Raw genomic sequence first — 12732 nt, forward strand, 5'->3', positions numbered from 1 at the left:
TCAGAGTGAGATGTATTGAATTAATCCAGCTGTACACCACTGCATTCAACTTTGGAACGAAAAGTACACATTTATGACATGGCTTAGGTTTGAGGGTGTACCCTGGACCCACTTGGCCGCCTTAAAACTACTAGCTTAGATTTGTTAAATTATGCTTTGCCCAAACTGAATTAACCAGGGATAAATGATTTTGAAAGAAATGTTAAGGGAATGGCTGAGTCTTGAGAAATGAATTCAAAACTGTGTTTTCAACATGGTTAAAAATACCTGAAACTTCATCTCCATCATGTCCTAAAAACATTTAAGAACTCAGTATGTGCTCTTAAAAACTGTACAGTATAAAAGGGAATAAGAATTATCAAATATAAGACATGTTTAAAAAATACAAAAATGCATAAAAGCATATGTACTTACGTGTTCATAAAGATAATGTCAATATATAAAGATTTTTGGGTAATAGAAAAATAGACTCAGAATCAGTTGAAAAATTCTTAAAGCAGAATCAATTAAAGTTAGTGCTCTGCCAAACTTTTCCCAACTACATTTTATAGGCTTTAATCATAAAAGAAGATCTGCTGACATAATAAGGCATAAGAAGTAATTCTCAGAATAATTTGATTAAACTCTTCAAAATTACACAAATTTACATGTAAAATTATGTTTTGAATTCTAAAATTTACTGGCTAGTTATCTTTTAAAAATTATTATCACTATGTTTTTGCAGTTTAAGATCATTTTATTGAGTGGCAAGAGGTGGCCAGGGCGGGGGAGCAGCTACAGATGTCCTTCCCCACCTCCTACCCCTGTACTAGAGGGGGATTAAATTTTTAATTGTGGTTCAAAACATGTAACAGAAAATTTACCATCTTTAAGTGTAAGTTTAACAGCATTAAGTATATTCACCATGGCGCAACAGGTCTCCAGAACTTTTTCATCTTGTAAAACTGAACTTGCTACTTCATCTCAAGTGAGCACTAAGACATTTTAAAACAATATGGATCAGCATATCTAGAAAGCAAAATATATTCAAATCAAGGCATACTATGAGGATATAATTTGGACAGAAACTAGGTGACAGTTTGACTCTCTTAAGCAATTGTTTTTTTCAGAGTGAATAAAGTAATTTTGTAAATAGTTTTTTTTTTTAATTAAGAGAATCAATTTCCTTAGGGCCAGAGATAACATCTTACTCATGTTTACATCCACCTTAACTATATATTTAATAAACACTGTTGATAGCATCAAAGGAAACTATTTAGATACAAAGTTTCATAATCTAATTCAATTTATTCTTACCTATTCAATAAATTGGTTCTCTAAGAACCACTATCAGGAATACTCTGTTAGCCTATGTTTGTACTATTTTTTTAAAACTTCCTTTAAAAAAATTAATGACAATTTTTTAAAGGAAATAAAACATATTAATTCAGGTTTTAAAATTCCTAGTTGACTGTGCTCACATAATAATCAGCTCTCATAAATGGTATATAAAGATAAGCTTTCTACTTACCATGTAGTTACCATAAGCATGATCAAACATTTCCAGTACTTGATTCCTAATTTTAAAAGAGCAGAAATGGGAAAAAGTTAAGTATATTCTATTTATTGTCTTTCAAAAAGTTAATGCTCCTTCATAAACATATACCAATAAAAAACAAAAGAAAAATTTAGTTAGGAAGGAACACAAACAGGGTCAGGAAATACACCCATGTTAGTAGACAAGCTTTCACGAATCACGCAGAGATGAGCCAAACTTTTCCTATTCTAGCAATTTATGTAAAAGTCATTTTATAATATTTCCTAAGAAAACTGCTGAATGATACATGCCATGCAGAGAGAAGAAAATCTGATGATGAAAAACAATTACCTCTTAACAAAATTATTTAACATAAATGTCTTGAAAGGGGAAAATATTGAAGAGACCCAAAAGAAATAACTGTTACCATGTATTGTTTATACTATACATTCTACCAAAAGAAAGGGGTTGGTGTGTGTATTGCTATGAAATAACGATACTCTATGAAGCCTCTGCCTTTCCCCTTAAATGAATAAGATCACTAATGCCTAGTTTAACACATTTCTGTTAATGTTTGTCATATTTCCAAAAGATACATTTTATGATGTACCTTTGGCTCCTTTAAAAAACTTTGTCAAAAGTCAAATAAACAATATTCACCCCTGATATGAGAAAACTAATTCTCGAAAAGAGATCTGTGTATTTTGGCTAACTCTGTTTCTCAAAATCCCCAAAATGACTGTGTAAAATGGAAATTTCTGATCCCCACGCCAGATTTACTAAGTCAAAATCCACAAGATTGGGACCAAGGAATCAGTCTTTCAATTAAACACTCTCAAATTGGGGGAGTGAGGGTTATAGGAAAAACTGCAAAAAATGTTATGGCTAGGCAAGGCCAAGTCTCTCAATAATTAGCAGAAGAAAAATATTTTAATAATCTTTTATTAATTCTTACTATTATTCCCAAAGTTCCAATCACTAATGGCAAGAATTGAAGAGAATATTAAAGAAAATGGCTGGATATATTTTTACTTTACCTCCTGTTATATTGCAATTATCATTTTAAAAATTGTAATCATGGATGATGAAATACTGGTAATAATATAGCTAGCAGACAGAAAAGGACTAATTTCCAGATCCTGGCTATAATAACCAGCAGAATCAAGTACACTCAAACTTGTGAACTGAAGAAGCTAAGTCCTGACAACTTTTTACAAATAATAATCATTTAAAAACACCTAATCATTAACAAGGTGATAAGTCACTTTGCCAAAACACTAATTCTTTATATGTTTATATGTATGATAGAATATGGATCAAGTTATCTCAGAAAATTACAGAGTATCTCAAAAAATCCTTCTAGACGTTTTTTTATTATATTGCAGGGGATAAAGAGCTCTCAAATTAGCTAATAAACAAACCAAAAAAAAGGAGCTAAATTTTCCCTTCAAGCACTGATATCAATAAATGGAATATGGAAATTCTCTTTTCCTTCCCCTGAAATAAATACAAAATTATTGTCAAGAAGTAAATTTCTGTAACTGGTAATAGTAGTGCCTAGACACGTGTATTACAGGTAACATAAGCTTTAACTTGGTAACCCAACTTTGCAAGCATTCAAGCTTCAAGACTATGAATAAATCACGACTGCAAACAAGGACACATTATTTTCCAATCCTTACATTTATGCAGCACATGATCACCAAATTTCACAACAAATACTTCAAAGTGGAGGTATTTAATATCCCGTTGAGCTCTCTCTCTTTCCTAATTACACATATAAGTCCTAACACTCATTTAAATACAGAATGGTAGAATAATTACTATATTATACAGAGATTTTTTTTCTATAAGGTTTTATATCTATTCAACAACTGGATAAAAATGTATTGGAAATTAGATCTATAAATCAGCTTTTTCTATAGTTACATTGCTTGCCAAAATGCTACCGAAATTGAACTGTTTTATACTTCATTTTTTAAGTAAAAACATTAACAACTTTTGTAACATTTAAAACACAAAAACAAAAAATGAATTCCAGGAAGTATAAGACTACATATAACCAGGTAAATAATTCCATAAACTATAAACTGCAAGCAACCGAGCAATTGCTTACTATTCATGATAATTTCAGTCTTTATCATCAGTTTAGTTTGGGCGGGGGGTAGGGAAAGGGATAGGCATTTTCTGTTTTTTATCATAAATCATTATTTGGGTTTTCAAAAAAAATTGTACAGGTAAACCTAATAAATCATAGTTCCGTTTCCTGAAAATTCCTGGATGAGAAAGCAGTCAAGCAATGTGTATTTGTGGTTTGTAGCTATAGACTCTTATTCTACTCTTACCCTAGAGTAAGGCAATCTAAATTAACAAGCCTAAATAACTGTAACTTCACTTTCATAAATGATCTCAAAATTTGAGCTGAAATCTCAAGCCAATTTGGTTGGAGCTCTACAGTTAAAATTTTATTTTGGTCAAAAATGAGTTATCCAATGACTTTTCTTCAAACAAAAATTTTTAACAAAAAAAGGAGAAAGGGGAGTTGTGATCAAATAAAAATACTTGCTGTCCTTAACAGACTTGAAGCTTCTCTCTCCAAGTCTTATGGAAGTGTAGCAGAGTGGAGTGAGCACAGGCTCTGAAGTCATACAGACCCGGGTTTGAATACTGGCTCCAACATTTACTTAGCTCTGTAACGTTGAACAAGTCAACCTTGAGTCTCAATTTCCTCATCTGCAAAATGGGGATCGCATCCACCTCATTAAGAAGTAGAGAGGATTACAGAGATAGTATATGTAAAGTGCCTGGCACAGAGTAGGGTTTTCAGTAAAACAGTTATCAGTGATACATTAAATTCACAAAGAGAAAATTTAAGACACTTATTAGAGTTTACTGGTAATTTTGTTTTGATAACTGACACTTTAAATTTTCCAACAAGTGTCTTTTATTGCTATTTTATTTAAAAACTAATACAAGACTCTTGCAAAAATTTAAACAACATGGAAGTCTGTATACGTCGATAAAACAAAACCTGATGGTTTGACCTCACCTCCATTGTAACTCCGGGAGGTAGTCATCTTTCCATGTTTTTCTGAGCTTAAACAATTTCTTCTCCGTTTTTTTTAAAACATGGGATACTACAGATAGTATTCTACAGCTTACATCTTTTTGGCCTTGGGAGTATATTCTGGGTAGCCTTCCGATGACCGAACTCCTCCTTAATATCTGAATATTATTCCATAATATGGATGCTCCAAGGAACAGTTCTGTTCTTTCAAAATGCACATCCCTGTACACCTATTTCTACTTTAATAGTGCTTTTATTTCTGTAGGATAGATTCCCTGAGATGGGATTAATGAATCAAAGAATACATACAATTTAAATTTTAGGAGACGGTCAATAAATTACAGCAATTTACACTCCCACCAAGTTCCTTCTCACACCTCAACTATCCAGTCAGTACTCCATCCATGTATTGTGTTTTGTATTTACCAGCCTGATGGCAAAAAACCCAACTATTTCATTGTTTTAGTCTGCATCTCTCAGATTTATGAGGTTGAGTAACTTCATGTTTATTGCCCATTTGCATTTCCTCTTGTGTGAATTAACTCTTCACGCCCTTTGCCCATTTTCTACTGTCTCTTGGCTTTTTCCTTATTCATTTGTGGGACCTGGTGTGTATTAGGAACACTTACTTTAAATTAAATGCTGTACATATAACGGAAGATTTTTATGACTTTCAAGACTGATAAAACTACTTTGAGTAAAGTGAATAGGTATATTTAATTGAGGCTTTTGAATACTACCATCAAATACTGTTCTACTATGAAAATGCAGTGCAAAAAACCACTGCAAAGAAATAGTAAAATGTGTAAAGTTCAAGTTCCAATGAACGCCCCCTATTCCGTAACAGGTGTAAACATGATTTCCTTAACTGCTGTGAGATCAGCAACATTTCCCACCTGGGAGCTCACTTGTGCAAGAAATCTAACCACGTCTCTGATGAAAGGCAACCTCGGAACTCTCGCGCGCAGGGAAACGGTGTGTAGCCCCCTTCACGGGCCAGTGACATGGCAGCCGCGTTGACACACCGCGGCTGGCCTTAAGGAGCCTGCACGTGTCACAGACGGCCCGGGCGACACCCCGACAATCCCGCGAGGTAGCATCGCGGGCGGCGACCCCCACTTTCCCGGACCCTGTCCACCCCGCCAGGGTTCTCTCGAGGCAACAGCCGTCCCAATCGCGACAGGAGAGGCCACTGGGCGCCCGGGTCGCAATGACAGGCACCTCGCCCGTGGTCAGCCTCACGAGGAAACCCACCCCAGGCTTCCAAGCACCCTTACCCAAGCTTCTGTTTCTCCTCCCTACTCATGGGCGAGGCCCCCGCCGTCCACACGGACGTGGCCGACACCAGGCAGAGCGCGGCCGTCGCCGCCACCAGGCTCCATGGCGCTCGCTGGGGGACCGAGTACCCAAAGCCCCGGCCACCGCCGGCTTCGCTCATGGCCCCGCGGTTCCGCGCACGCGCACGCGCAGCTGCTACGCCCGGCCGGTGGGACACATTGCCGGACGCCGGTGGCAAAGGAGCTGCGAGCCGTGTCGAGGCCGGGATGCGGAGGAACGCGAGCTGCCGCCGTCGCCGAGCTGCTTCCCGAAGCCACTGAGCCGGTCCCCAGCGCCAGCGCTGCCACCGCCCTCCGCTCTCAGCAGCCCAGAGCGCCTCCCCCAGCTTTCCGGTGTCGTAGTCTAGGAAACCACCTCCCCAAATGCTACTTCCGGGTAGGGCCCAAGACGCTGAGCCTCAAGGCCAATGGGGGCCGGATCGGAGAGGGGCTGGCCCGGGGCACAGGAGAGAGCATTGGCTGGGAGAAGTGAGACGTGGACAAAAGGCGGGACCGGGGAGGGACCTTTCGCCTCGGCCATCCTCCGACCCGTGAACTTGAGGCCTGAAAACTACCGCTCCCATCGCTCACTGCTTCCTCCGCGGCTCTCTCGCAATCCGACTCCACCGGGCTAAATTTCCACTCTGGGTGGGCGCGCTGCACCCTGTGACGTGTGGTCCGCCGAGGGGCTCGGGCGGTTCCTGCGATCCCTCCTCCCCCGGCTCCCTGCAGCCAGCCGCCCTACTCCGTGGGCTGCCGAGTCCCGGAGAACCCGTCAGCTCTTTATCCCTCTTCCTACGTGTGCGTTTCGCTGAGGGCTGGCAGGATGAGGCTCAGACGGCCTCAGATCAGTGCTGCACGCCTTAGGGAAAAGTAGTCCTATTGGAGTAGTCTTCTACCTTCAGGGAGATTTCAATACTGTAACAGCAAAAATGAATTGAGCCTTTGACGGCAATGTGCTGAGAGTTTTACTTGCATTCTCTCATGCACTCTTCTCAACTCTAATAGGTGAGTACCACCGCCCCCATGTTGCAAACGAGGAAACCGAGGCCAGAGAAGTTAGGTAGTGAGCCTCGTCACACTGCTGGGTTAGATTCCAGCCAGCCTCTGTGACTTGGAAGCCCTCGCACGTAACCACAAGAGTGAAGGAGGGCACGGAGGGACCTCGTACTTGATTAATAATAGTCATCTAGAAAGCTCAATGTAAGAAAGCTAGTGTGAGCTGCAAAGAAAGTTTAATGAAAATTGGAACTTGCAATTAATTTTGATGGCCGAGGGAAAATGAGGAGTAAAATCCTCTTGAAAAACCACACTGTTTTTCTTGTGTAATAATTCAGTAGGTAGGTGCGGAGTTTAGGAGCTTGGTCGTGACCTCTGTGACCACAGGAAATCGCTTACTCTTACCCTCAGCAGCTCAGCTGTTCTTCCTTGATTTCTGTCATCTTACATCCTCTGCTTCCCTCTCAGACCGACCATTCAGGTGACACCAATGACTCCTCTGCCTTTATTACCCCTCTCTGTCTTAAAATTTTAAGGTTTTCTTTTCATCGGTTTCTCTTTGTACCATCATATCCCTGTGGTTGATTTCTAACTCAGTGTCTGTCCTGATCTCCAGACCCACATTTCCACCTCCCCAATAGAAATTCCCTTCTGTCTGGTCCAAGGGTAAGCTCAAATATAATAACGTTAACTGACTCAATATGTCAGAATCATCTTCAACTCATCCTCCTCCTTCACAGTCTATGCCCAATCACTTGACAATTACATAGATTCTACTTCTGCTATCACTACCTTTCTTTCTACTCCTGCTTCTGCTCAGTTCAAGCCTCCATTACCTCTTTCCTGAACCATCACAATAGTCTCCTAAATTATCTCCTTGCCACCCTAACTCTTCTCTACATTGCTACCAGAGTTGGCATTCAAGGACATCTACAAATCCTCTGAACATGTTATCTCCCTTCTACCCCTGCCCTGCACTCAAGTTCTATGAGAAAACTAACAGATTCTCATACTATATCCTTTCTATGCCTTTGCTGTTACCATCCCCTCTGCTGTCCCTCCATCTTTGTCTGTAGAATACTCACTACCCATTAAGTCTCTGCTCAGATTCCACCTCCACAAAATCCTTCCAAAGCCTTCCAGCCATTAGACATCATCCTCCCGTTGTATTCTGTGTCCTTATTATTGTGTTTTTCACAGTCAGCCGTGTCCACTACGTTGTGACTGCATGGAGGGTATTGACTTTACCTTATTTATATGTATGTTCCAAAACTCAGCACTGTGCCTCTTATATTACACATGCTCAATAAATGTTGGGTATACTTACCTGTTTCCTTATCCCTTCAGTTTCCGTATCTATAAAGTGGGAATAATAGTTCTTATCTACTTACATGGAGGCTGTGAAAACACATGAGGTCACTTCTGTACAATATTTCATTTTATGCTTTGTACAGACCTGCAACCCTATGTTGGTTCCATCCTGGATCCTCTTTGGCAGCTTTAATGATGAAGTTAGCTAAGTAAATAATACCTGTGAATTGTTCTTGGCTCTGGCACAGAGAACACGGCAAGCTAAAGGTCAACACGAATCATTCAGAATTTGAAAACTAGAAACAAAGAGAATAGAAAAACAGTCAGCAACCTTCAATTATATTGAAATGTGGTCAATCTTCTTTGCCTTCCTGATGTTCCAATCCTTTATAAGAAGTCAATATTGACTAGTAACTGTCACTGAGAAACAATGTTCTCAAAAAGAAAAAGTACTGGCTTTTAATGTGTAGCATTTTCTGGGATTATTTTTTCCCTTGGCTTATTTGTTTTTAAGCTAACACTGCACTTTAAGGTGTATAATGATAACACAGAACATATTCTTTGTTGACTTGCTAAATAATAAGCATCTTTTTCTCTCTTACTGAAATTCAATTTCTAGCCAATGGTTGAGTCCATTTTTCACTAATCTCTACAAAACCATAAGGATAAAAGGTGTGGCCTAAAACCATTGCAAGTTAACGTATCTAAAGTGGAGCCTGTGGAAGTGAAATAAAAATATATTCACAAAGTGCATTTCAAAAAAGAACCCATTTAAACCCCTTACTGGAAATAATAGAAATTCTTAGCTAACTGGCATTTTGTGAACACCAGGAAAGTTTGACATTCATTATTTCAAAACCTACACACAGTATTTTACAACTTATATACTTAGTGATAAAATGCATATAGGAAACACAACCTTCCGAGACTGAACCAGGAAGAAATAGAAAATATAAGGAGACCGATCCCAAGCACTGAAATTGAAACTGTGATTTAAAATATTCCAACAAACAAAAGCCCAGGACCAGATGGCTTCCCAGGCAAATTCTATCATCTAGAGAAGAGCTAACACCTATCCTTCTCAAACTCCTCCAAAGTATAGCAGAGGGAGAGACACTCCCAAACTCATTCTACAAGGCCACCATCACCCTGATACCAAAATCAAAGTTGTCACAAAAAAAGAAAACTATAGACCAATATCTCTGACGAACATAGATGCAAAAATCCTCAACAAAATACTAGCAAACAGAATCCAACAGCACATTAAAAGGATCATACACCATGATCAAGTGAGGTTTATCCCAGGAATGCAAGGATTCGTCAATATATGCAAATCAATCAATGTGATACACCATATTAACAAATTGAAGGGTAAAAACCATATGATCATCTCAATAGATGCAGAAAAAGCTTTTGACAAAATTCAACACCCGTTTATGATAAAAACTCTCCAGAAAGTAGGCATAGAGGGAAGCTACCTCAACATAATAAAGGCCATATGTGACAAACCCATGGCCAACACCATTCTCAATGATGAAAAACAAACCATTGCCACTAACATCAGGAACAAGTCAAGGTTGCCCACTCTCACCACTATTATTCAACATAGTTTTGGAAGTTTTAGCCACAGCAATCAGAGAAAAGAAGAAGTAAAACTGTCACTATTTGCAGATGACATGATACTATACATAGAGAATCCTAAAGATGTTACCAGAAAACTACTAGAGCTAATCAATGAATTTGGTAGAGTAGCAGGATACAAAATTAATGCACAGAAATCTCTTGCATTCCTATACACTAATGATGAAAAATCTGAAAGAGAAATGAAGGAAACACTCCCATTTACCATTGCAACAAAAAGAAGAAAATACCTAGGAATAAACCTACCTAAGGAGACAAAATACCTGTATGCAGAAAACTATAAGACACTGATGAAAGAAATTAAAGAAGATACAAACAGATGGAGAGATATACCATGTTCTTGGATTGGAAGAATCAACATTATGAAAATGACTCTACTACCCAAAGCAATCTACAGATTCAAAGCAATCCCTATCAAACTACCAATGGCATTTTTCACAGAAGTAGAACAAAAAATTTCACAAGTTGTATGGAAACACAAAAGACCCCGAATAGCCAAAACAATCTTGAGAAAGAAAACGGAGCTGGAGGAATCAGGCTCCTGGGCTTCAGACTGTACTACAAAGCTACAGTAATCAAGACAGTATGGTACTGGCACAAAAACAGAAATATAGATCAATGGAACAGGATAGAAAGCCCAGAGATAAACCCACACACATATGGTCACCTTATCTTTGATAAAGGAGGCAAGACTATACACTGGAGAAAAGACAGCCTCTTCAATAAGTGGTGCTGGGAAAACTGGACAGCTACATGTAAAAGAATGAAATTAGAACACTCCTAACACTATACACAAAAATAAACTCCAGGGGTTTCCCTGGTGGCGCAGTGGTTGAGAGTCCGCCTGCCGATGCAGGGGACACAGGTTCGTGTCCCGGTCCAGGAAGATCCCACATGCCACAGAGCGGCTTGGCCCGTGAGCCATGGCCGCTGAGCCTGTGTGTCCGGAGCCTGTGCTCTGCAACGGGAGAGGCCACAACAGTGAGAGGCCCGTGTGCCGCAAACAAACAAACAAACAAACAAAAACTCCAAATGGATTAAAGACCTAAATGTAAGGCCAGACACTTTAAAACTCTAAGAGGAAAACATAGGCAGAACACCCTATGACATAAATCACAGCAAGATCCTTTTTGATCCACCTCCTAGAGAAATGGAAATAAAAATAAATAAATGGGACCTAATGAAACTTAAAAGCTTTTGCACAGCAAAGGAAACCATTAAAAAGACAACCCTCAGAATGGGAGAAAATATTTGAAAATGAAGCAACTGACAAAGGATTAACCTCCAAAATATACAAGCAGCTCATGCAGCTCAATATCAAAAAAACAACCCAATCCAAAAATGGGCAGAAGGCCTAAATAGACATTTCTCCAAAGAAGCTATACAGATTGCCAACAAACACATGAAAAGATGCTCAACATCACTAATCGTTTGAGAAATGCAAATAAAAACTACAATGAGGTATCACCTCACACTGGTCAGAATGGCCATCATCAGGAAATCTACAAACAATAAGTGCTGGAGAGGGTGTGGAGAAAAGGGAACCCTCTTGCACTATTGGTGGGAATATAAATTGATGCAGCCACTATGCAGAACAGTATAGAGGTTCCTTAAAAAACTTAAAATAGAAATACCATATGACCCAGCAATCCCACTACTGCGCATATACCCTGAGAAAACCATAATTTAAAAAGAGTCATGTACCAAAATGTTCATTGCAGCACTGTTTACAATAGCCAGGACATGGAAGCAGCCTAAGTGTCCATCCGCAGATGAATGGATAAAGAAGATGTGGCACATATATACGATGGGATATTACTCAGCCATAAAAAGAAAAGAAATCGAGTTATTTGTAGTGAGGTGGATGGACCTAGAGTCTGTCAGACAGAGTGAAGTAAGTCAGAAAGAGAAAAACAAATACCGTATGCTAACACAGATATATGCAATCTAAAAAAAAAAAAAGATTCTTATGAACCTAGGGGCAGGACAGGAGTGAAGACATAGACATAGAGAATGGACTTGACATGGGGAGGAGGAAGGGTAAACTGGGACAAAGTGAGAGAGTGGCATGGACATATATACACTACCAAATGTAAAATAGCTAGTGGGAAGCAGCTGCATGGCACAGGGGGATCAGCTTGGTGCTTTGCAACCACTTAGAGGGGTGGAATAGGGAGGGTGGGAGGGAGACGCAAGAGGGAGGGGATATGGGGATATACATATGCATATAGCTGATTCACTTTGTTGTACAGCAGGAACTAACACCACACTGTAAAGCAATTATACCCCAATAAAGATGTTTTTAAAAAATGCATATAGGAGTTAAACGAGAGACTTTGGTGTGTTATACAGGAAAAACACTGGTGGAAAGCATTAAAGAGAATAGGGATAAGGACTTCTAAAGACTATGGAAGAGATTTTAGATGCATTAAGCCCATTAAAAATGGTAGGAAATAAGAGCCATTTATAAAATGCCCTTTAATTGGATAAGAGTTTGTTTGCACAGCCTTGCAGCTTATGTAAATATGTATGCTCACCTGGTGTTCTCATTACTTGCTTGCGTGGATGAATCAGGAAATAATAGGGAGGGGTTGGAGCCCTGGTTACAATCAGGAAATAGGGAGGGGTTGGAGCCCTGGTTAGAATCATATGGATTCACAGACATAAAGGAGAGTCTCCACTTTAATATGGCTGAGGAATTGTCCCAGGAGGCTGCGACCAGTTGTGTGAGACTGACCTATAGCAGCAGGTCCTAAATGGCTTGAATTCTTTAGTATGACAGATCTAATTACTCCTAAAACTCTAGTGTAGAATTTGGGAGTGGTGATTTTGTCATTCTTCAAATTGCTTTTCCTGTTATTTGAGAATGTATGGAATTTACA

The 12732-nt window shown here is 39.2% G+C and overlaps 1 protein-coding gene across 6 annotated transcripts in view; it reads right to left on the minus strand.

The window, feature by feature from the left end:
* Nucleotides 1-6255, minus strand: part of EDEM3 (ER degradation enhancing alpha-mannosidase like protein 3) — a 90440-nt gene extending 84185 nt beyond the window's left edge. For 4 of the 6 annotated variants that reach the window (XM_032640189.1, XM_032640171.1, XM_032640163.1 and 1 more), the window contains exons 1-2: nucleotides 5861-6252; nucleotides 1511-1556 (exon numbers count right to left, since the gene is read on the minus strand). In XM_032640189.1, coding sequence (XP_032496080.1) covers nucleotides 1511-1556; nucleotides 5861-6021 — 207 coding nt within the window. In that variant the 5' untranslated portion in view covers nucleotides 6022-6252. Of the gene's footprint in view, nucleotides 1-903; nucleotides 975-1510; nucleotides 1557-5860 lie in introns of those variants that run through there. The other 2 variants (XM_032640206.1, XM_032640197.1) reach the window with 2 other exon arrangements.
* Between the last annotated feature and the right edge of the window lie 6477 nt (nucleotides 6256-12732).

This window comes from Phocoena sinus, chromosome 1, assembly GCF_008692025.1.
Source record: "Phocoena sinus isolate mPhoSin1 chromosome 1, mPhoSin1.pri, whole genome shotgun sequence".
Lineage (NCBI taxonomy): Eukaryota > Metazoa > Chordata > Mammalia > Artiodactyla > Phocoenidae > Phocoena > Phocoena sinus.